Raw genomic sequence first — 26,016 nt, forward strand, 5'->3', positions numbered from 1 at the left:
TGCTTGGCTTGGCACGATATCCAGTTGAATCAATTCCCTTACAGTTCATTTTGCAGACGCTTTTTAATGTGTAGTTTCTTACATCAATTCATAGTATTTTTTTTCTAAGTTAGTACTGTATTTTTCAGATAGTCTTTGCTGTCCCTATATCTTGAGATATATTCTGTATGTTCTCCCTGAGAATGTTAGACATTAAAGTCTTCAGTTCACTTCCACTTGATTTTGTACAAAGTGAAGGAAAGGGCCTCGTCTGCTGCTGCCTGTGAATAGCCAGCTTTCCCAGCACCATGTACTGAAGACGTTTTCATTTCGTTTTGTTTTGTTTTTCTCTAAAGTTTGTTTTTGAAAGTTTTGTCAAGAATCAGGTGACTTAAGGATTTATGTCTGAGTCCTCTGTTTTTTCATCTACGTGTCTATTTTGTATGACTCACATACTGTTTTTATTTTGTGGCTCTACAGTATGCCATGAAATAAGATACTGTGACACTTCTAGCATTGTGCTTTGGTTTAGGATTACTTCAGCATCTTCTGTGCTTCTGTGACGTTTACAGTATTTTCCTCTAGTTCTGTGAAGAATGCCAGTAGAATTTTTATGGGGATTGCCTTTAATATATAGGCGATTTTAAAGTAATTCAATCATTTTTACTATATTAGTTCTATAAGCATGAGAATATTTTTCTTTTTTTAAAAAATTTTTTTTTCTTCTTTTTTCTTTTTTTCGGAACTGGGGACCAAACCCAGGGCCTTGCACTTGCTAGGCAAGCGCTCTACCACTTCCCAACCCTATTTTTCTGTCTTTTAGTGTCTTCAATTCCTGCAGGGTTTAAAATTTCTCCTTGTAGAGGTCTTTGGCTTCCTTGCTTAAGTATATTATTACTGAAGAGTTTTGTTTTTGTTTTTGTTTCTTGTTTTTTCATTCTAGCCATTGCTACACCTCCCAGTGCCCCCTCCCACCGTTCCTCATCCCACTCCTCTCCCTTGCCTATGAGAGAATGCTCCCCCCAATAGGCGTCCCCCTTCCCTGGGGCCTCAAATCTCTCAAGGATTAGGCCCATCTTCACCTGCTGAGGCCAGACCAAGCAGACCTCTTCTATGTATGTGCTGGGGACATTACTGAAGTTTTTTAGAGAGATTGTTTCTGCTGCGCTTTTCTCAGTACTGTGTATGGATATATGTAAAAAGCTGCTGGTTTCTTAGGTTGGTTTTTGTATTCTGACACTTTGTTGTTTTGTTGTGTTTATCAACTTAAGACACTGTGTTGAGTTGTCAGGTTCCTTTTGTCTGACATTGCATATCTACAACTAGAAATGGCGTGGCTCTTTCCTTTTACCCTGTTATTACTTTCTCTTGTGTTATTGCTGTGCTGAAGGCTACAGTCACTGCAGTGAATAAGTGGAGAGAGCTGACACCTGGTCTCATTCCTGATTTTTAAGGAAATCCGTGAGGCCTTTTTCCATTTACTATAATGTGGCTATTTTATCATAGGCAGCTTTTTTTTAATTTTTAATTAGATATATTTCTTTACTTACATTTCAAAGGTTATTACCCTTCCCAGTTTCTGTCCATAAGCCTCCCTCCCCTCCCCTCCCCCTCCCCCCCTCCATGCAGGTATTTCCCCATACATCCCCTTTACTCACCCCCATATTCCCTGCATTGGGGGTCCAACCTTGGCAGGACCAAGGGCTTCCCTTCCATTGGTGCCCCAACAAGGCTATTCTCTGCTACATATGCAGTTGGAGCCCTGGGTCAGTCCATGTATAGTCTTTGGATAGTGGTTTAGTCCCTGGAAGCTCTGGTTGGTTGGCATTGTTGTTCTTGTGGGGTTGCAAGCTCCTTCAACTCTTTCAATCCTTCCTCTAATTGCCCCCAAGGGGGTACTATTCTCAGTTCAGTAGTTTGCTGCTAGCATTGACCTCTGTAATGAACATGCTTTGGATGTGTCTCTCTGGAGAGATCTCTATCCAGTCCCTTTCAGCATGCATTTTTTTAGCTTCATCAATCTTATCTAGTTTTGGTGGCTGTATATATATGGGCCACATGTGGGTCAGGCTCTGAATGGCCATTCCTCGAGTCACTGCTCTAAACTTTGCTTCCATATCCCCTCCTATGGATACTTTTTTTACCTTTTAAGAAGGAGTGGGAGCATCTGCATTTTGGTCATCCTTCTTCTTGAGCTTCCCATGGTCTGTGGACTGCATCTTCAGTAATTCAAGCTTTTTGGCTAATATCCACGTATCAATGAGTGCATACCAACTGTGTTTTTCTGTGATTGAGTTACCTCACTCAGGATGATATTTTCTAGTTCCATCCAATTGCCTATGAATTTCATAAAGTCATTGTTTTTGATAGCTGAGTAATATTCCATTGTGTAGATGTACCACATTTTTTTAATCCATTCCTCTGAAGGGCATCTGGGTTCTTTCCAGCTTCTGGCTATTATAAATAAGGCTGTTATGAACATAGTGGAGCATGTGTCTTTGTTGTATGTTGGAACATCTTTTGGGTATCTGCCCAAGAGAAATATATCAGGATTCTCAGCAGCTTTTTTTATGTTGAGGTATGAGCCTTGAATTCTTGCTTTCCTTTGGGGTTTTAGCATCAAGTAATGTTGAACTTTGTTAAAGGCCTTTTCTGCATCTATCAAGATGATTACATTATGTGTTTTCAAAACTGAGCTCAAAAAAAAAAACAAAAAAAAACTGAGCTCAAGTCTTTTTTCTTTGTAGTGTTGGATAAAATATTCTGTGGATACTTATTTAGCATATTTGACCTCTGATGTCATGTAATTGATATATCTTTCTCCATTTTTATCTTGATGACCTGTCTGTTGATCATCATGTAATATTAAAGTCACCTGTTTTTTATACTGGAATCAGTCTGTGCCTTTATATCTAGTAGTTTTATAAAACTAGGTGAGCCAACGTTCTGAGCACGTGTGTCTAGAATTATTATGTCCTGATGGATCATTGTCTTAATGTGACAATCAACATGAAGTGACATTCTTTATTTTTCTAACTTTAATTTGATGTGTACTTTGTCAGATAGTGGAATAATTGCAGCTGTGTGTTCGTAGCTCCATGTGATTGAAATGTCTTTTTCCATCTTTTTTATCCTAAGATTGATTTGTCTTTGACAATGAGGTATATATTTCTTGTAGGTAATAAATAGATGAATTCTATGTTTTAACCAATATACTAGTTTGTCTTTGAATTTATTGACATTTATTAAGATACATAGCTGATATAAAAGTCTTTCTAGTATTCTTGACATGCATGCAGTTTTTCCATGAGTATAAACAGAAGTCAGCATTTTAAGCCATATTTATCATGTGTCTTAGTTACAGTTCTATTGCTGTGAAGGACACCATGACCAAGGCAACTTATAAAAGAAAGCATTTAATTGGGGGCTTGCCTATAGTTTCAGATGATTAGTTCATGATTGCCATCATGAGTAGCAGGGTGTCAGGCACACAAGCATAGCACTGGAGCAGTAGATGAGATTTTACACCCTGATTGATAAGCAGGAGCCAGAGAGAGAGAGAGCTAACTAGGCCTGGTGGGCTTTCGAAACCTCAAAGCACACCCCCATGACAACACTTCCTCAACAAGGCCTCAGCACACCTCGTAATCCTTCACAAACAGTTCTTCTAACTAAGGACTAAGCATTCAAATATATAAGCCTATATGACAATTTTTATTCAAACCACCACATTATGTAATGATGCTTCTTTTCTATGTGAGTTCTTAAAAATTGTGGAGTGAAAAATTATTTGAAGAACTTCTCACATTGTTTACTTCAATACTAATTCTGTTCAGTGCAAACTCACTCTCATTCTATGTTTTCACATGCTGTATATGGGTTGTGAGCACTAAGTGAAAAGCTTTTTCTTGTTTTTAACATGTAAAAGCAGCTCTGTAGAATTTTAAATGTCCCATAAGGATAAGGACTAACCTGTGTTTATATTAGTAGACTTCATCCTAGCATCAATTCTTTTGTTTTGTTGAACAAATGGGATTGGCTTCCAGATACTCTCCCATTGCATGTGCTTCTCTCCAGGATCATTTCTTACACATTCACCAGCATGGCTCAGCAGTGAGAGCTTTCCATAACCTCCATATCCACTGGGGGTTTTCTACACTTTGTCTTTTCATGTGTCCTCAGGGTATACTCGTAAGTGTTTGTTCTCTTCACTCAGAGGATTCCTAGAATGTGCATTCTCTTGCTCCATTCTAGTTTTCAGATAGCTTTGTTCTTTCTCAAGTCTCCAATAATCTCTAGTGATCCCTCTTTGAGGGACTGGACTGGACTTAACTTTAACTTTAACTTTGAGGGAGTCAGCTGTTCTGTTTTCCTATGGTTCTGACATTAAGTAAAAATTTGATTAGGAGTTACTGAATCTGTTTGCTATCAGCTTCACATTGTTCTCTTGATATAGCAGTTCTCAGTGTTAGGAAAATCTTAAAGCATTTCACATTGGTTTTTCAGATAAATAATAGCAAGTCACCTTGTCCATCCATATTTAAAAATGTAAAATTAAATGCATTTACTTGGTATTTTGAAACCACATTAGTATAAAGTAAATGAAGGCTATGGATATATTTAGTGTGTTCTCAATCACCAACACCATGCTAAAGTGAAAAGAAATGACTCAGAATAAAGGAAACAGAAGTCTATATCATAAAGTGTGCAAATCTTTATCCTTTGTGTTCTGTGTCATTTGTTTAAACAAAAACAGTTCCTCAGAAGAGATATCACGTTCCCATGAAATGATCCAGAAACTTCAAACTGTATTGGAGTCTGAGAGGGAGAACTGTGGCTTTGTCAGCGAGCAAAGGCTGAAGCTTCAGCAAGAAAATGAGCAACTACAGAAGGAGACTGAGGATTTGAGAAAAGTTGCTCTGGAGGCCCAAAAAAAAGCAAAATTAAAGGTATTTTCAAAATGAGTTAAATGTGTTCTTAAGAAAATCAAGATATAGAGAATATTCATTAGAATCCTAGTAAAACATTTTCAGGTTTGTGTGTGTGTGTGTGTGTTCTTTATCCATTCATCAGTATACTGACACCCTAGCTTGGATAGTGTGAGGAACAGTTATGCAGTATCCCTGTGTGCTGGTTCTTGGTGTGTGGGTGGGTCTGCCTTCTCATCAGATAGCATCCTAATTCAAACTACTAACTATTGGACCTTGGCAAGTGTTCTTGAACATGATTGTCTTTTCTATCTACATATATTTTTAAAAATGTCGTTTTCCAACCATTCAACAAACTGATCTTCCTCCCAAAGCAACGTAAGCAACACTAGCAAAACTGTAGCTTAGACAGCTCTACGGTCTGCCATGCTCTCACTTCCATTAGCTCCTCAGACTCTTCAGAGTCAGTAAGAGAATGTTGCAGCAGTTTGCGGAGAGCCCCGCCTACCTAGTCTAAGAGCATCAGTAAGAAGAATGCAAGGGGCAAAGTCTCTTCTGAGAAAAATCCTTACCTTTTATATTCTTTCCCACCTTATTCCATCAGCATCTCGTACTCTCCATTCTACTATATTTTTCTGAAAAGTGTCATTAGCTTTTTATAATAAAGATCTCCATTTTCCAGGCTCACAGTGAGGAGGTAAAGTAGCAGTACTGGTGTTTCACTTTGCTTATTGCTGATTAAAGGAATCATGTCATGGTCTGACATCCTTCCTGTCAACACATAATTATTGACTATACTGTTGCAGTTATCCAGGGCTGTAAGCATTCATAAGAATATGAAATCTGACAAAATGAGATGACAAATAGCAATGTGTCTTACAAAGGTATTTTTACTTTGTGAAATATAAAAAACATGGAAAAGAACTATATTGCCAGATCTTAATATAAAGCTGTAGTTACAAGACAGTATTATCAACATCAGAATACTGATATATTGATGAATAAATTTCATTTTGATAATGACCTAATTTGAAGCAGAAACACACTGGTGGTCATTTAGGTCCATGTTTAAAAAACAAATCTTGGTTGGGGATTTAGCTCAGTGGTAGAGCACTTGCCTAGCAAGCACAAGGCCCTGGGTTCGGTCCCCAGCTCTGAAAAAAAAAAAAAAAGAATTGAAAACAAAAAAAAACAAAACAAAAAAAAAATCTTGACTTCTTTCATCGTACCATATATACAAAGCAGTTTATGTTGCCTTGCAAACTTGAAAATAAAATACATGAGCTAAAGAGATGGCTCAGTGGTTAAGAGTGTGTACTCCTATTACAGAATACTTGAGTTCAGTTTCCAGCTCTCATAGCCACCTATAATCCAGCTCCAGGAAATCAGACTCCCTCTTCTGGACTCTGAGGGCACTTAACTTACATGCATATACACATGTGTACACAAAAGTAAAAGTTAAAAATGATTTTTTTTAAAAATTAATTACAATCTGGATTTACAAGAGAAAATTTTCATGTCCTTATGTAATATTTCTTAAAAACAGAAATCTAATTTCTGATGATGATGATGATGATGATGATGATGATGATGAAGAAGATGATGATGATGATGAATGAGCGCTCTGCTGCATAAACATCCACGTGCCAGAAGAAGGCATCAGATGCCCTTATTGTCGGTTGTAACCTATCATGTGGTTGCTGGGAATTGAACTCAGCCTAATTTCTTAAAAAATAAATTAATATTTTTCTTTCAGTGGTCAAAAGCATCATTAATGACTAAAGTTGCAGCTCACTCTATAGTGCTTGTCTAGCTTCAGAGGACTCTGGGTTGCCCTATCCCAACACCACAAAACTAATTAATTAAAAGTGTATATAACAGTTCTTACCAGTGAATAATTAAATTTATTAATAAGAAGACATAGAACATCAGATGTCTTATTTTGTATATTCCAAAAATATGCTCAACTTTAGTATTTTTGAGGAAAAGTAAATTAAAATTAGAAGAGATAATGCCACACAACTTCCAAAAATGACTAAAATTCAAAACTGGCAATATCAGGGACCTGGGACTTGAATACATGCTGGTGGTAATCTAAAGTAAAACAGTTTTTATTTAGCAAAGTCTTAGAAAACTGTGTATACATACATACTGTGTCAAGTAGCCCTACCTGTACTCCTACAGACACACACTTTATGATCAGAAAAACATGTACACAAGCGATTATAGAACTATTAACCAAAATATGGACAACAATTTAAATAGTCATCAACATCTGGTTATATAAGTAATGATACATTCATGTAGTAGAATAAACACAGCAGTGCAAACCAGTGTATATTTATAAGCAGTGCTTGATGATGCATCTCAAAGACGTAAGGCTAAAGAAGCCAGACATATAATATACAAGCCTTGCAATCCATTATTCCATTACTAAAGGTGAAGGATAGATATAGCTGCTCATAAGGATATGATCAGAAGAGTAGCTATTGTTTACATAAGTAAATACTGAAGTCAGGGCACTTGAGGATTACTCTTGAGTTACCTAAATCTGGGCAATTAATTTGTTATATCAGTATACAGCAAAATTGAACATCCAAACAGGAAAGTTAATAGGCGTGAAGCTAACCTGATTACATGAACAAGCAGTATAGTCCAGGTCTTGGTCAGAGTTATTGTATAGCAAGACCCTAACTAAAAAGCAAGAAGAAAAGAATATTTTAAACCCTTCTTCTAGGTCAGCAATCCTCAACCTGTGGGTCATGACCCATACAGGAATTGCTTATCAGATACTTAAATGACAACACATAACTAGCAAAATTACAGTTATGAAGTAGCAATGGGATAATTTTATGGTTGTGAGTCACCACAACATAAAGAATTGTATTTTAAAAAAGGGGGTGCCACGGAATTAGAAAAGTTGAGAATCACTGTTCGAGGTGAAGACAAACCTTGATAGACAAGAGGTGTGCAGGACATAAACAAAGTTGCTCTGAAAACTGGAAGATGAGGGCCGGAGCACATTATAAACTTTGGTATGTGCTTTAGGAAAGTTCCCACACTAAATATTTTCATATGTTTTAAAGTCTACTCTTATAAAATTTATTCCATTTGGAAACTGTGAGTAGGCAGTATAGCCAAGTATTTAATAGATGAGATAAAGCTTTCTTGCAAAACGAAAAATGGAGAATGTTAACCATAGTAGTAGATTTAATTACATAAAATATTTAAAACTACTTTTATTTTTAAAATAGTATCTAAAGAGTTCACGAAGTTAGGAAAAATAAGAACCACTCTTAACTAACTGCTGAGTTACAATGACAGTAACTGTGCAGATAATCTTATCGATTAAACTTGAGCCATAAGTAACCTCAATAGTTTAAGATTAATAATTCATTTCAACAGCATTTTAATAACATCAGAAACTGCCATTCACTTATGTTTCTGTCCCAGGTTTAAGTAGATATATAGTAATCCTCTCCATGTTGTAATTGCTGCTTTGGAATTCATAAATCAAACAGTCCTGTAGAAAACTATTTCTGAGCTATAAGATTACAGGAGTTTGACATTGGTCTCTAACATTTTTATTTTTCATAGTTTCACAATGTGCACATGTCTTTGGTTTTTAGCGTTTATGCTAGGGAGGGTGTAGAATGAGTGGACTTACTACCCTACTCTGGTACTTTGTACTTTGTACTTTGTACTCTGGTACATCTTTAACATTTCAGGATAACTGATCTATTTTGGAAATCAGAATGATGATTTTTGTTAAAGTTTTATTAATGCAATACATACCACCGAATCTGTATATAACAAAAGGAAAATCATTGATGATGAAGAGATAGTGCATCTTAGCTCATTACTTGCAATTCTATCTTATAGAAAAATCACACTTTCAGAAATGGGCTGTTTTGTTGCTGATTCTTTGACAGCATAGGAACCTTAGAAAAGCGTACGATCTTCAGTGTATAAACTGAAAGCAGCCAAAAATAAAGCAATGAGATATTGGTGGTCACTTGACTGCACATAAATTATGACATGGAGTTCTTTAACCCTAAAAAATTTGCATTCCTTTTATTACCAACTTTCTGTGTTGATGATTCCTTTCTCTCTATCAATCAAGACTCTTTTCTTGTGAATACTTGTTAAGTGTCTAAATTATTTTTAGTGGAATAGGTCCAGTCATCCTATTTAATGTTTATGTGGATATTTCACTGCAAATGAAAGTTACAAACTAATAAAGGAGGGATATCATTTACTCTCTTTTCCGACCCATCATTCTGAACATTACTGCAAGTGGGAAATTTTCAGTAGGAGACCCAATTGTTGTCCCATTGCCTTCTGACATTACCAAAGATGTACAGTTTATACTTGCCATTATATAACCTAAACAATTCTGGGGGTTGTTTAAACACTGGGTTTTAATACTAAAAAGCTTTAGTTACAAAGCACCAGATGTACCCTGAAAGCCTGTGGTCTGAGACTAAAGAGACAGTAGTAAACACGATGTTCTACTCAACCCTAGAAGCTTCTGGTTCGTTTGGCAGTGGTCAAGCTTAAACATATAATTAAAAATTAATAAGCCCTTCTTTAGGGAAAGCATGGTGCACTGAGAAAGCTTATAAAAAATGTCCTGACTCAGTCTAGGTAGTAGCAAACTTTCCCGGGATAAGCAGTAATTGAACTGGTTCTAAAAATCAAATAGACAGTTAAGTGCAGGGGAGTGATTATTCTAGGCAAATAGAACATGTAGCCAGCACCACCTGTGCTAATAACAGAAAAGGAAGGGAATAGCAACATGGCACCATCTTGGGCAACTATCAGTTTTCTGACAAAAGGGATGTAAGTAGGAAGACAACATTCTAAAATTAATGGACCAGTTCCTGTGTGGGACAGTCACTCAGAGAGGTTGGGCATTTTGTTCTCTAAATGAAATTCCATCCCGGAATCCATCAATTCCCTGAAAATGATGGAGACTGAGATGCAGGAGAAGGAGACAAACTTCAAGTGAAAAGCTGCAGAATCTAGTATTCTGAAATATTAGGTACAGCAGAGCAAGGAGCCAGCAGACAGTCTGATAGCAGGGAAACACAAAGATCAGTGCGCGATTGTTCTTCAATGACTTGTATTAATAGCATCTGGCATTGTGTTTGTTTACTGTTTAGACAAGCTTATTTAAGAGTTTTAGATCAAGTGACAAGAGTCTTACCATAATAGATGGTAGAGACAAGATATTTGTTTTTATTGTTGGAGTTGTTTAGTGGTTTTTGAAATGGCAAGATTAAGTTTTTTACTTATTATATTTTGAGTACTAATTTAGATAGATTTCATAAAGTACTCAAAGCTAAACTGGCCATCTCTTTCTAATGACATACACGTTTTAAATACCATATAGTAGGTGTTCTTTACAGTTATCTCTTTAGTACAGTAAAGAAGCCAGCTCACCTTACAGCCTTTCTCCTCCAAATTTTTCTTCAATAATCACGGAACAATGTAAAGTATTCTAGTTCCAATCTGTTTGTACAAGAAAGATGGTTCATTATATACAGGGATGCTTTACATCTTTGGAACTGAAATCCTTCCTCAACTTCAATTAACAAAGCTGTTTAGGGAATTCTAATTGAATTTGTTTGTTTCTGCAATAAAATGTTTTACTATAATATAGATTCCTAGGAATATAATGCTGGCAATTCTACATGAGGTTCTAAAAGTAATTATTTCTGAAATATGACATTGCTTATTAATATACCCAAACTGACAAAAATCTGTCTTTTATTTTCTTACTTTATTTTACAAAGCACTATGGAAAGCAATTTGAAAAGTTTCTTCTCTCTCTCTCTCTCTCTGTACATAAGTGATTTTAGTAAAACTCCAGCAGTTACCAAAACTGTGAATACTTCTTGTGGATTCTAGCAAAAGAGAAAGAATAGCTTGTTATACTGCATACTTTTTCCTGCGGCATTTTATGATGATGAGAAAGTGTTATAAATTTACAGTCCATGACAGTTATGTTTTCACTAAATTATACATAGATTAAGTTTTCATTTCTGGTGGAGACACAGTGTAAGTTTAACTCCTTACTAGATACCTCACCCGGAGGTTTCTAAGTCTCATAAGCACAGTGGATTACTCCTTTTGCATGTGACACTGACTGACATAACTCCTAGAATACTGAAGGAAAAGTGATTGTTCCTTTTACTCCTTAGGTCAGTACAATGGAGCATCAGTTCTCAATAAAGGAGCATGGGTTTGAAGTTCAGCTGAGAGAGATGGAGGACAGTAATCGGAACTCCATTGTTGAACTGAGGCATCTTTTGGCAGCTCAACAAAAGACGGCCAATAGGTGGAAAGAAGAAACCAAGAAACTGACGGAAAGTGCAGAAATGAGGATCAGCAGTCTAAAGTAGGTCCACTGTCAGTAGTTGTTTGCTAACGTTTTTACAGACCAGCAATATAGAGTAAGTCCACTATTGATAATTGTTTAACAGTTGATACTTTGTAGAAGAAATGGTTTAAAACCATATTATAATGCTCTGCTCTGTTTATTTTTACTGTGCGATCATGGGGAGTGGATGATAGCTTACTCAGTGAAATATTAGCAAACACAGAGACCTGAATTTGATCCCCAAAACCCACATTAAAAAAAAAAGTTATGGTGGCATGTGGTTGTAATACCAGATAAAATGGCCTACTTACTTATTTCCTAATCAGTGACAGATTCTGTCTCAAAAACAAAAAAGTAGGTACCATCCATAGTTGCACACACAGACAAATGCATATAAACATGCACATACACACATCAAAAGAGTGTAAGTTTGGATGTTATATTTTATTCAGAAAATAATTGCTGAAGTACTCTAAAATGTTAAGCATGGGGCCACAGAGATGGCTCAGTGGCCAAAGTGCTTGCTGCACTATCATAAAGACCCAAATTCAGATCCCCAGCATTCAAGTAAAAGCTAAGCATTGTAGTGTGTACTAGCACTGAGAAGAGGCAGATTCTAGGGCTTGATCTCCAGAAAGCCTAGCTAACTCAATAAATTCCAGCTTTACTGAGACATGCAGAGTAATTGACAGAAACATCAGATATTGACCTCTAGCCTCTGCATGGACACATACGTACACACAGAAGTATACATGTATATACCACATACATACACACCAAAAAGAGAAAGAAAATTTGGCATTATAAATCAAAATAAATCTCCTGTTTTTATTAATTTAGTGAATATTCCACATGATATCGTAGTTTGGAGAGGACACAAAAGTATAGACTCTTACATGCAATATTTAGACTCCATTTGGTCTAAAAAACCTGAAACGTTTATTCTCTGGCCCTTTAAGAAAGTTTCATTGACTAGTGACATAGCTCAGCAAGCGAAGTGCTTGTGTATAAACCCAGCAACCTGTTCCATCCCCCTGAACCCTCATAAAGGTGGGAGGAGAGAACTGACACCACAAATAAGTGAACTGCAGTAAAACCATGAAACTAGGAACTAGACCACTCTGACAAACTGTCAGATTGCCTCAGAGAGTAGAAAGCAGCAGCAGCAGCTCAATGGGAAGGGTCTTGTCAGTTGCTTTTTTGTTGTTGTCATTGGGGTTTTTTTGGGGGGGGGAGCAGTTTTATTTATAGCATCAGAAAGCAGCACACCGGCCAGAATATTCTAGGAGTTAGCATGGGGACTTTAACCTGATACAGACTGTTCAGAGTAGTTTGGAACTAGATGCACTTTGCCCAAGGTAGTTGACCATTGAGAGCAGAGAAGAAGTAGTAGCTTTCCTGACAGATGAAACCATGCCTCATGAGGTTCCTGAGGAATGCTGAGATTAGGCTTCTGTTTACCCAACAAGAATCCTGTTTACCTGGTAAAAATTTGGTCTGGGTTAGGTACTGGGTCCGGCAATATCTTAGGACAGCGTCACTAGCACATTGAGAGAACCTGCTTTGTGACCTAACATCATAAAGTTGTCCTCTGATCTACACACACACACACAGAGAGAGAGAGAGAGAGAGAGAGAGAGAGAGAGAGAGAGAGAGAGAGAGAGAGAGAGAGAGAGGTAGATAAATAAGTTTTAAAGAAAGTTTTCTGATTCCTCCTCAGAAAGAAGTTATGATTATTCCAGTGACATGGGATACTAGGAAGTATTAAGATAAAAATGTTGAGTTCCGTGGTTGGGGATTTAGCTCAGTGGTAGAGCGCTTGCCTAGGAAGCGCAAGGCCCTGGGTTCGGTCCCCAGCTCCGAAAAAAAAAAAAAAAAAATGTTGAGTTCCTGTCCACTTAAAAGTTCAATAGATGTTATGAAATGGACTGTAGCAAACTTAAAATTGTTCTAAAAACAGTGAAGTATGCTTTAAAAACAGACCATAAAAGACAGAATGCAAAAGAGAAAGAGACCCATACTGTAATAGCCCAAAGAGAAGCAAGCAGGTGCAGGACAAGTAAGGTTATGATTGGTTTGTTGGTTGATTATTTAGATTGAGTTTATTTTTTGGTTTGGTGTAAAGTTAGTGTATGAATGTTAGTATTGTGGGGCAGGAGATGGTAATGTATGCCTTTATGTGCCTCAGGAGACCAAAACTTGATGTTGGTGTCTTTCTCAGTCATGTTTCAACTTACCTTTGAGACAGGATCTCTTCACTGAACTAGAGCTGTTTCAACTAAACTGGTTGACCAGAGACCTTCAATAATCCCCCCATCTGCCCGCTTTGGGGTTTATAGGATGCAACTTCAGACCCTCATGCTTATACATTAAGCACCTTACCACTAAGCCATTCCGACCCCAGGAATAAGCTTTACAGCAAGCTTTAAAGTTTGCTTTAGGCCTTGTTAAGTATAAGCTTCCCAGTAAACATTGAAGTCAGGCTGTTAACTTGTTAACTGTACTTAAAAGAAGGATATCAGAGGAAGGGTTCCAACAGAATGTATAAAGTGAGACTCTTTGATATACATATTATATTTAAAGTCATAAAATAAAAAATATTGTGAGTGTGCTAAACCTGGAACATAAACACATTTGCGTCTATCACAATGTCAAAATTTATTAACAGTAAATTTATAAGCAGTATTAGTTTTACTGGCTACAGTTTATAAAATAATTCCCATTTCTCTTGGTAGCTGTCTATTGACAATTACAGGTTATTTTATTTTAATCTCCACTACTAATATTAACTTTCTACTCTCATATCACACATTAGACTTTACACTCTGTGTGTGTGTGTGTGTGTGTGTGTGTGTGTGTGTGTGTATCTGTATACAGAGATTACAGGTGACTATAAAAGGATTAAATAGGCCATAAAGCTCAAAGGCCTTGCTGAAGGCAGACAGTTGCTATACATGCAAAAAGATCCACAGCAGAAGTAGGGTAAGATATTAGCCCATTTGGAGAGCAGCTAGAGACATAGAGCCTCAGGACTGCAGGGTCAAGCAGTTACATAGAGAACCTACAAGGTGAGATAGGACTGGTCCAGATGGATAGATAGAAAGACAGAAACTCAAATGGGTTGCACTGAGCAGTATGACTGAGATCCTGAGACAGTTAGGAGCTCTCTGCCTGTCAATCCTGTGACACACAAACCCACACACTTACAATTGTGAGTGCTGAAATGGCAGACAATGAGGCCATCAACAGCTCCATGTTTAATGTCTTTTTCTTTTAGTACAGGTGAGGTCTTTGGACTCCTTATGGGTCTGGTACATTTTGTTAAGTTGTCAGTCCTGGTTTTTTGACATGGTTTTAATGTACCCTCTGTACCATGTATTACCAGTTTGCTTTGATAAGTTTATGGGAAATGTCTTTCTTTATTTGCATGCCTTGTGAGTAAGGCATGTAAGGGACATGGCTCACCTTTTCCCTTAGAGAAAACCTCTGGGACCCCAAGCCAATGATAGGATGTCTCTACTACACCCCTTTCTCTGACAACAAAACCACATCCCAAATCTCAAAAAAAAACATGACAAACCTGCTCTCTGTCTCCCCTCCCCCTTCCCTTCCCTCTCCCCCTTTCCCCTCCCCCTCCCCCTCCCTGCTGTCTGTGGATCCAGATGTAGATCTCCCAGCTACTTCTCAAGCACTATGTCTGCCTGGATGCCACCATGCTTCCCACCATGGTAATAATGGCCTAACCCTTGAAAACTATGAGTAAGCCCTGATTAAATGCTTTCTTTTATAAGAGTTGCCATGGTCACAGTGACTTTTTACTACAATAGGGCACTGACTTAGACAGCAGGATTTCTGAATATGACAGGACTACTGTGCTTGTGAAGTTGCCTACATAAGATCAGGCCAGTCAACAGGTGAAGAGAGAGGAGCGTAGCCTCATTACCTCCTCTTTCCTATAGAAAAGCTATTGACAGTTGATGGCTGCTGAAAGAGGCCACACACCTGTGCATATATGGACAGGACAAATTGAACTCAGCATTGTATTGTTTTTCAAAATAAAAGAGAGGAAATGAAGTTGGATTTGGTCAAATATATTATATGCAGATATGGAATTTACAAACAGTAAAAAAATAATAATTTTTGGTTATTTTATTTATTTACATTTCGAATGTTATCCCCGTTCCCCATTTCCCCACTGCTAACCCCATATCCTATCTCCCCTACCCCCTGCTTCTATGAGGGTGCTCACTCACCCACTCACTCCCACCTCACCACCCTAGCATTCCCCTACACTAAGGTATCAAGTCTCCACAGGACCAAGGGCATGCCCTTCCATTCATGCCAGATAAGGCCATCCTCTTCTATATATGCAGCTAGAGCCACGAGTCTGTCCATATGTACTCATTAGTTGATGGTTTAGTCCCTGGGAGGTCTGGTGGGTTGATATTGTTGTTCTTCCCATGAGGTCACAAACCCCTTCAGCTCCTTCAGTCCTTCCCCTAATTCCTCCATTGGGGTCCCCATGCTTAGTCTGCTGGTTGGCTGTGAGCATCGCATCTGTATTGGTTAGTCTGTGGTAGAGCCTCTCAGGGGACAGCTATACTGGGCTTCTGTCAGTAAGCACTTCTTGACATTGCCAGTAGTAACTGGGTTTGGTGGCTGCATGTGGGATGGATCCCCAGGTGGGGCAGTCTCTGGTTGGCCTTTTCTTCAGTCTCTGCTCCACTCTTTGTCCCTGCATTTCCTTTAGACAGGAGCAATTCTGGGTTAATATTTTTGAGATGGGTGGGTGGCCCCATCCCTCAACTGTGGGCCATATCTATCTACTGAAGGAAGTCTCTTCAGGTTCTATTTCCCATCTCTTGGGTATTTCACCTAATGTCATCCCTGTTGGGTCCTGGGAGACTCTTGATTTCCTGACATCTGGGACTTTCTAGTGGCTACCCCTAGCTCCCCATTCCCCACTGCTACACAACTCTGTTCATTTTCCTGACCCTCTGTACATCTTCCCCATCTCCTCCCACACCTGATCCTGCCCCCCTTTTCCCTCCCCCTCCTCTCTCTCCCACGTCCCTCTCTCCCTGAACCTCCCATGATTATTTTGTTCCCCTTCTAAGTAGTACTGAAGCACCCACACTTTGCTTCTCCTTCTTTGAGCTTCATATGGTCTGTGAGTTGTATCATGGATATTCCGAGCTTTTTTCCTAATATCCACTTATCAGTGAGTGCATACCATCTGTGTTCTTTTGTGACTTGGTTACCTGACTCAGGATGATATTTTTTAGTTCCATCCATTAACTGAGCTGTATTCCATTGTATAAATGTACCACATTTTCTATATCCATTCCTCTGGCTGCTATGAACATAATAAAGCATGTGTCCTTGTTATATGTTGGAGCATCTTTTGGGTATATACCCAAGAGTGGTATAGCTGGGTCCTCAGGTAGTACTATGTCCAGTTTTCTAAGGAACCACCAAACTGATTTCCAGAGTGTTTGTTCCAGCTTGCAACCCCACCAACAATGGAGGAGTGTTCCTCTTTCTCCACATCCTCATCAGCATCTTCTGTTACCTGAGTTTTGCATGATACCTACTACAAAAGCCTATACTCAACAAAACTGGAAAATGTAGATGAAATAGATGATTTTCTAAACAGATACCAAAGTTCAATCAGGATCAGATAAACCATTCAAATAGTCCCTAACCCCTAAAGAAATTGAAGCAGCCATTAAAAGTCTCCCAACCAATAAAAGCCGAGGACCAGATGGGTTTAATGCAGAGTTCTATCAGACCTTCATAGAAGACCTCATACCAATACTGTCCAAACTATTCCACAAAATAGAAACAGAAGGAGCACTACCCAATTCCTTCTATGAAGCTACAATTACGCTTATACCTAAACCACACAAAGACTCAACAAAGAAAGAGAACTTCAGACCAATTTCCCTTATGAATATCGACGCAAAAATACTCAATAAAATTCTCTCAAAACGAATCCAAGAATACATCAAAACGATCATCCATCATGATCAAGTAGATTTCATCCCAGGAATACAGGGATGGTTTGATATATGAAAATCTATCAACATAATCCACTATGTAAACAAACTCAAAATAAATAAATCACATGATCATCTCATTAGATGCTGAGAAAGTATTTGACAAAATTCAACACCCCTTCAGGCTAAAAGTCTTACAAAGATCAGCAATTCAAGGCCCATACCTAAACATAGTAAAAGCCATATACAACAAACCAGTTGCTAACATTAAACTGAATGGAGAGAAACTTGAAGCAATCCCACTAAAATCAGAGACTAGACAAGGCTGCCCACTCTCTCCCTATCTATTCAAAAATACTAATTTTTGAATATTCCATTGTACAGTTGCTGTAAACTGAATGCTAATTACAATACAAACTGCATAATATACCACAACCAAAGCAATTTATAAAAGGAAGAGTTTGAGGCGGTTTGGTATGTACTCACTGATGCAATTGAATGCAAACTGGTCATGAGGCCAGCCAGTGGCAGCAACTTGAATGTTAAAATAGATTGTAGAAAAAACTAGTATGGCAAATTAATGCCAAAGTCATTTAAACTAATGTTGCATGTATTGTGCCACATTATTTTTAATTAGAGTTATTTTATAGTTAGTTGATCTTAGATGATCTTTCTTGACTGCAAAATGTTAATATGCTCTTATATTTTAAATATTTACCTTGTGTGGCATGTGGTAAAGCTGGATGTAGATCTGAGAAGAAAAAAAATGAGTTTTTCATTTGGTTATACTTAGTGTTTTGGATGAGCACAGTACACCACACAGGACTTCAGGTTTAAAAACCTCTCACCATCCTCAGTTCCTCTTTCTGCTTTTTGCTTGGGGTTCTACCAGTGAGCTCTGTGCTGTCCGCTGCAGTGACTATGCCTGTCTGCTGTCACACTTCCCAACATGATGATGATAAGACTATGTATTCAAATATGAATCTAAGTCCTGAGCCTCAAACTCTTCCTTCTATAAATTGCCTTGGTTGTGGTGTGTTATCAAAGCAATAGAAAAGTAGCTAATACAGTAACTTCAGTTGCCATTTTATTGAGAATAAGAAACTGTCAAAAGAGGATTTCAGTTTGCATTGCTGCATTTATATTCTTTGCATCACTGCTGTCACTGTGAATGTCCAGGCTCCAATGTAGGTCCACCTCTCCAATCATCCCTAGATTTCATTTCTGTGTCAATCCACTGCTCCTAGAGTGGATTAAATAAATAATTAAATAAATAATAAATCAATTAAATATAAAGAATCTTTTCAAATCAATTTTCCATGAAAATTAGATGCTTAGCATAGCATCAAAAGGTAGCTAAGTATATTCACAGAGAAATGAGTTGAAATACTACATGAAATAAGCAATTTAGGATTAACCAGTATTCCAAGGAGCAATCCTACTTTAATGTGATCTTGGCCTAAAATTTTATTTGAATATTCTACCATTGCTGCTATTCACATAGTCAACAAACCTACTACCTGCCTAGACAGCTGACTCTTAACTCTATGTACTTGAATCTAGTAACTCTGACTGGGAATTTTTGCTTTGTATTTGGTTTTCTATGTCATCTTTAAAGCCAGGTCTTGTTTAAATGATCCCCTAAGCCCAAAATGTGGAGGCTTGAATGATAAGGTATTTTGTTTTGGGCTGAAATATTCTATAAATGTCTGTTAGGTCCATTTGATTCATTATGTTTGTTAGTTTCATTATTTCTCTGTTTAGCTTTGGTCTGGATGTCCTGTCAGTTGGTGAGAGTAGGATGTTGAAGTCTCTCACTATTAATGTATGGGGTTCAAGTGTGAGTTAAGCTTTAGCAATATTTCTTTTACAAATGTTGGTGCCTTTGTGTTTGGGGTATAGATGTTCAGAATTGAGATATCATCTTGGTAGATTTCTTTTTGTTTGATGAGTATGAAGTATCCTTCCCTGTCTCTTTTGCTTGATTTTGGTTGAATGTCAATTTTATTAGATAATAGAATAGCTACTCTGCTTGCTTCTTGGGTTCATTTGCTTAGAAAACTTTTCCAGCCCTTTACTCTGAGGTAACGTCTGAGGTATGTTTATCGTATGCAGCAGAATGATGGATCTTTCACCTCCTGTATCTTTTTTTGGGGGGTGGGGTGGGGGATTTGAGTTCATTGATGTTGAGAGATGTTAATGGCCAGTGATTGTTATTTCCTGTTATTTTGATGATGATCATCTTAGTGTGTGTGTGTGTGTGTGTGTGTGTGTGTGTGTGTGTGTGTGTGTGTGTGTGTGTATGTGTGTGTCCGCACGCGCGCACGTGCACGCACATGCCTTTTTTTTTGCTGGTAGGGAATTACTTATTTCCTATGTTTTCTTGGATGTAGTTATCTTTCTTGGGTTGAGTTTTCCTTCTAGTATTTTCTGTAGGGCTGTACTTTGGGATAGATTCTGTTTGAATTTGGATTTGTCTTGAAATATCTTGTTTTCTCAATATATGGTAATTGACAGTATTCTGAGTATACTAGACTAGGTTGACATCTGAGGCTTTTTAGAGATTATAAAATATCTGTCCAGGCCCTTCTAGCTTTTAGAGTTTCTGTTGAGAAGTCATGTGTAATTCTGATAGGCCTGCCTTTCTATGTTACCTGACCTTTTAATATGTTACTCGTGCTGCTTTTAATATTATTTCTTTGTTCTGTAGATTTTGTGTTTTGATTATTATGTAGCAGGAGGATTTTCTTTCCTGGTTCAGTCCAACTGGTGTTTTACATGCTTTTTGCATGGTAATAGGCATCTCTTTCTTTAGATTGGGGAACTTTTATTCTATAATTTTGTTGAGAATATTATCTCTGTGACTTAGAGCTGGGACTCTTCTCCTTCTCCTATTATTCTTAGATTTGCTCTTTTTAGAGTGTCCCAGATTTCCTGGATGTTTTGTGTCAGCAGTGTTTTTAGATTTAAAATTTTCTTTGACTGATATATCAATTTCTTCTGTTGTAGATAATATATATCAATTATCTTCTACATCTGAAATTCTCTTCTCTCCTGCATCTCCTGTATTGTGTTGGTAATGCTTACATCTGTTGTTCCTATTCTCTTCCCTAGGTTTGCCATCTCCAGGATTTCTTCAGTGTGTTTTCTTTTTTGCTTCTATTTCCACTTTCAGGTCCTGTACAGTTCTATTTATTTCCTTCACCTGTTTCATTGTATTTTCCAGTATATCTTTAAGGGATTTATTTGTTTTCTCTTTAAAGACTTTTATATGTTTGATTGTATTTTCTTGTATTTCTTTAAGGCATTTATTTCCTTTAAGGGAAAATTTCCTCTTTAAAGACCTCTATCATCTTTATAAGATTGGATTTAAGGTCATATTCTTGTGTTTCGGTTGTATTGATATATCCAGGGCTTTCTGTAGTGGGGTAGCTGTTCTTTGGAGGTGCTCTGGCTTTTGTTGATTGTGTTTGTTCAGGGGCCTTTAGCCATCTGGACGGTTTTGGTCACTGGATGATATTCTTGTAGTAAGTAATGGGCAAAGGGGGGTATACCTCAATGTTCCTGGTGTGATAGGCCTCTGATGGGTATCCATGGGCTGTATAGTTCCTGACCTGCATTTCTGTATAGTTTCAGAGCCTCAGGTCCAATTAAGATAGGTGGAGAGGTGTCAGGAAAATGGAGGTCTCCCTGCAGGGTAGCAGGCTGCTCAGGGTATCTTGGCTTGTCCCAGAGGGCTCAGAGAACAATGAGGATCAGTAGAAGAAGGGAAGCTAATCTGTATGGTTCAGAAGTCTGATAGAGGTGGTGGGAGAGTGGAGCAATTGTAGATAATTTAAATTGTTCTTTATATAGCATAAATTCTAAATGAATCAAAGAGCTAATTATTAAAAATATATTGAAAATACAGATTTTACTTCCTTTGTAATCAAAACACAAAACCTAATGCCCCAAAAAAGAAAAGAGTAACTGATTTAGCCAAAAAAGTAAAAATTAAAACCAACAGCATAGTAAAATCATGAACTAATCAATAGAGCAGTGATTCTCAACCTTCCTAATGCTGTGACCCTTTAATATAGTTCCTCGTGTTGTGGTGATCCCAACCATAAAATTATTTCATTGCTTCTTTATAACTGTAGTTTTGCTACTGTTATAAGTCATAATATAAATATTGATATGCAGAATGTCTGATATGCTACCCCTGTGGGAATTGCAACCCACAGGTTGAGAAACACAGCAATAGGTTTTTCATTCTCATGGCCATGTCTAAGAGCTGGAGAAGCTCTGCTACTACAAATACCACTGTCTTGAACATGATTTTCTGATATCTCAGGCACAGGGGATAAGGAATGGCAGTGGAGTTTAATTCCTCAGTGACTCAGATCACTTTCTACCTCCTTTGACCAGGATCAGTCGTGTAGACACACTGTAGCTGCATAAGAGTATGAAAGAAAGCTATTAGACAATTTTTGAAGTTAGTCACCTGATCCGATTCTGTTCTCAGGGAAAGCTCAGTCTGGTAATCATGTTAAGAATAAAATTAAATGTAGCAGTAAATTGTTAATCCACTCTAAATTCCCAGGCAGGTGCACACACCTCCTCTACACTTGCCCAAATGTTTTGGACTCATGAATGAAAGACACGCGCGCGCGCGCGCGCGCACACACACACACACACACACACACACACACACACACACACACTCAGCCTTATTTTTAATATGCCTTAACGACACAATGGCTAGGCCACTACCTAACTCCAAGTGGCTAACACACACTCCTCTCTGATATTCCTGATACTGATACTTAGTAAATCTATATTTCATCTTTGCTTCCCTGGCCCCTGCAGGGCAGTCCTCCTGGGACTGTTCTCCCCGGCTCTGACAAGATTGTTGTTCTGTTTTATGGAGATCTCCTGCCTGATCCTCCTGCTTCCCTGACATGGTTGATGGTACTGCCTTTCTTCTTCCCATGGTTTCTTGCCCAGAAATCCTAAAAGTCTTGCTTCTGTCTCCCTGCCAACCATTGGTCACCAGCAACTTTATTGCCAATCAAAGCCAACTGGGGAAAGGGAGTCCCCATGTAATTTGGGGAGCTAAATTAACACAAATAGCATTAGAACCAATTCACAACAATGAAAAGCTTGGGAATCTTGTAGAAAGCTATTGAAAGAATTTTAGTAAGAGAGAACAGTGGCTTAGGAAATTAAACTAGTGCAGTCATAATAGGAAGCATTAAAATTTGAAAATAGAAGTGTAGTGCAATACAACTGACAAAGTAATGAAAATGAAATAAAATGAAATCCATATATCAAAGAAGTCCTGCACACTCATACCCTATGTGTGTTGAACGCTATCCACAATAACCTAAATGTATACAAATCATAGATTCCTTGGTGAATGCATGGATGAATAAAAACTGTATCTGCTTGCATGCATGCTTGCAATGGAATAGTAATCTACCATTAAAAAAAATGAAGTCAGTTGTAGGTGAATTACTGGAAGACACTATGTTCAATGAAATAAACCAGGCACAAAAATGTGAGTGAGAACTTTGTATGTGAGACCTAAACACTTGGACAAGTGTAAATAGTAAACTTTTAGTTACTAGAGGCCAAGAAGTGGAGTGAGAAACAGGGTAAACGTTGGATAACGGGTTTCAAAATGGTTGCATTGGAGAAGTAACTTCCACTGTGTCACATCTTAGTGCATGTTTGAATTGTCACTCCCAGTCCCACAAGTTTTTGCAATTATGTGTCAAGTGTTTAAAACAAATAGAACAGCTTTACAGAAAGCTAATCCAGTGAGCAGGCAAGGCCTCAGCATGCAGAATAGGCCATAGAGTTTGTGGACCTGTACATGCCGTGGAAATGCTCCACTCCACCAGCAACCACACCATTGGAGCCAAGGACCACATATCCATCCAGATCACTGTAGCCGAGATTGACAGGGTCCAGGCAGGTTTAATGGCCAGTTTAAAACCTACACTCTCTGTGAGGCCATTCACAGGGTGAGGGAGTCAGATAATTCTCTAATTGACTAAGGCTGATTGAATTGTCTCAAAAAACTTTTGAGCAGAAGGAATTGGGAATATTTGTCCTAAGTAAAGCAAGAAAGTACCTGTTACAATTAAGTCTGCTTTTACTGTGTAGCAGGGCTAGCATTTTTATTATGACCAGAACAGGAGCAGCACATGCACCTCAGGAGAAAAGCCAGAAGTATGTTTCAAAAACAAATTAAAACATTTTTAACACCATCCATTCAAAACCTCCTTGTCAAACACAACATTCTAAAGTCAGATACTCTCTCACACACAGTTGTGTCACTGTTAGATGCGAGGATGCATCACTAGGTCTATATCATGGCATCACAATACATAAGAAAAATAGAGAGCAGTAAACTTCACATACATTCATTGGTTGGTTGATTGACTGGCCGACTGAGAGTAGAGGTGCTTATATGCCTTAGTACATGTGGGTTCTGGGGTTGCACTCATGTTTTCAGGCTCGGCAGCAAGTACCACTGATCACCACTGAGTCATCTTTCCAGCCCAACAATAACTTAAGGTTAGAATTTCTCAATTTGTATACGTGTTCAAAACAAATATGTGGTAAAGGGAAAAAAAATTCCTTTTGTGTCTTGTTTTAGAATTAGTAAGGATTCTGATGGTCAAATACAGGACAAGAAGGAACACTTGAGAGTAAAAGATGATTTGGGGCCATTTTACATGTTGTTGCCTTCTGTACCTGTCCTTTTAACTAGTTTTCAGACTTTGGGAATATTTTATGCATAATGCTAATATTTAAAAGGCTTCAAGTTTCATTTTTTTCAGATCAGAAATACTCAGTTTCTCTGTGAGTTGTATAAGTTAGGTCTTTCTTCCTTCCAGTCCCATATTACCAGAAATAAGACTCACACTCAAAATATATTTACAAATATCTTGGCCATATAACTAGGCTCTCCTCTGACTAGAGCATAACTTAACTCCGTATTTTTAATCTGCATTCTGCCGCATGGCTGGTCACCAGTGCTCAGGTACCATGCATCTGTGTCTCGCCACATCTTCCAGTGCGAATCTTCCACACCTAGCTCCATCCCAAAATCCTTTCTGCCTCCCAGACACCCACCTCCTATTTCCTGCCTAAGCCATAGGCCATCATCATATTTATTATTGACAGGTGCCATACCCATACAGATATAGTCTCTCTTCTGTGAGTCTATTCTATCTATCTATCTATCTATCTATCTATCTATCTATCTATCTATCTATCATCTATATCTATCATGTATCTATCTTCATCTATCTATCTATCTATCTATCTATCTATCTATCTATCTGTGTCTGTCTATGAACAGTTGATTAGCATTTGGCATAAGGAGTTCTTTTTACTCTAAACATTTTTTGGCTATATATTTGTAATGTTTGGCTACTATGACTGCTTTTTTAAAGTTTTCTTTTGCTTTTTAGTTAACAGGATGAGCAGCAGCTGCAGGTACTGGCAGATTGCAAAACGTATAATTACTAAAAGTAGCTGAAGCATATTATAGTGTACTTCAGTAGGAAAAACATCTGGCAATGCTGTGTTAATTTGTCATGAGAGAACTTCAAAGAAAGCACTTACTGCATCTGGCAAATCCATCATTTCCCTGAGACAGATAGTACACCTTTTGTTTGTACTTTTCTCATACACTGTCAAATAGAACCTTGGGTGATTTAATCTTCATTCTTCAGGAAGGGACGTCATGCACTGAGGGACTTTTCCCATATATTTAGTGCCGCAAGCTGCACAGTACCACCTTTTCTTAAGCTGTGCCTCAGTAATAGTGACTGGAACAATGAGATTAACCAACTTGTAATGACTGAAGATGAAACTGTTTTCTCATGCATTTGTGTCTGTGTGTCCACATGTGGGCAAGTGCATGTGTGGCGACCTGAGGTTGACATCCAAGTTGTCTTTGATCACTTTCTCCACTGACGTGGGGTCTCTGAATTGAACTCAAGAGCTTGCTTACCTGCCAGTTTAGCTAGACAACTTGCTCCTGGGATTTCCTGTCTCCTCTACCTTTGAAATGAGTGCTAGGCTCACAGGCCGGTCAGCATGCCCATCCAGTATTTTCCAAGGGGCTATTGTTATATGAAGGAAACCTTGCCTGGCTCCTTTCCAGTACTTCCTCAGCCACATCACTTCAGCTACAGCACACAGCAGTACAACTTAGAATTGAAGTTCACTTAGTATTAGAAATACTCGCAGGCTGCCATGGTGGCAAGATAGAAACAAATAAAAAGGTAATTATTATAAAGCACTTAATGTAACCCTTTTAATTATATTAATATCATCATCATCATATATATTTTATGTATGTGGGTGTTTGGCCTGCATGTAAGTCTATGCTCCATGTGTACACATTTGGTCTTCTCACAAGCCAGAAAAAGGCTATGGTTTCTAAAGAATTAATTTATAGATGGTAGTGAGCTACCATGCGACTGCTAGGAATTGAACTCTCTCTCTCTCCAGCCCCAAATGCTGACCTTTCTTGAAATCCATGTATATTGCCAACACTCAATGCTTCACCTGGCCTGTTTAATCTCATCCTGTGTGTTCCATTTTCATAAATGGTAATATAATCTACCCCATTGTTCAGGTGGAATTCTGAGTGTTTTCATTGCACCCTTAAGTCCAGTCTTCTAATCTACCACCTAACTGTATCTGAAATCTGGCCTTTCTC

General features: G+C 38.0%; 1 protein-coding gene across 4 annotated transcripts in view; it reads left to right on the forward strand.

Annotated features, from left to right (window-relative positions):
- Window positions 1-26,016, forward strand: part of Sclt1 (sodium channel and clathrin linker 1) — a 133,171-nt gene that overhangs the window by 87,883 nt on the left and 19,272 nt on the right. For all 4 annotated transcript variants that reach the window (XM_032898450.1, XM_032898451.1, XM_032898453.1 and 1 more), the window contains 2 exons: window positions 4,736-4,928; window positions 11,114-11,310. In XM_032898450.1, the coding sequence (XP_032754341.1) occupies window positions 4,736-4,928; window positions 11,114-11,310 (390 nt within the window). The remainder of the gene's footprint in view (window positions 1-4,735; window positions 4,929-11,113; window positions 11,311-26,016) is intronic.

The sequence above is a fragment of the Rattus rattus genome, chromosome 3 (genome assembly GCF_011064425.1).
Source record: "Rattus rattus isolate New Zealand chromosome 3, Rrattus_CSIRO_v1, whole genome shotgun sequence".
NCBI classification, from domain to species: domain Eukaryota; kingdom Metazoa; phylum Chordata; class Mammalia; order Rodentia; family Muridae; genus Rattus; species Rattus rattus.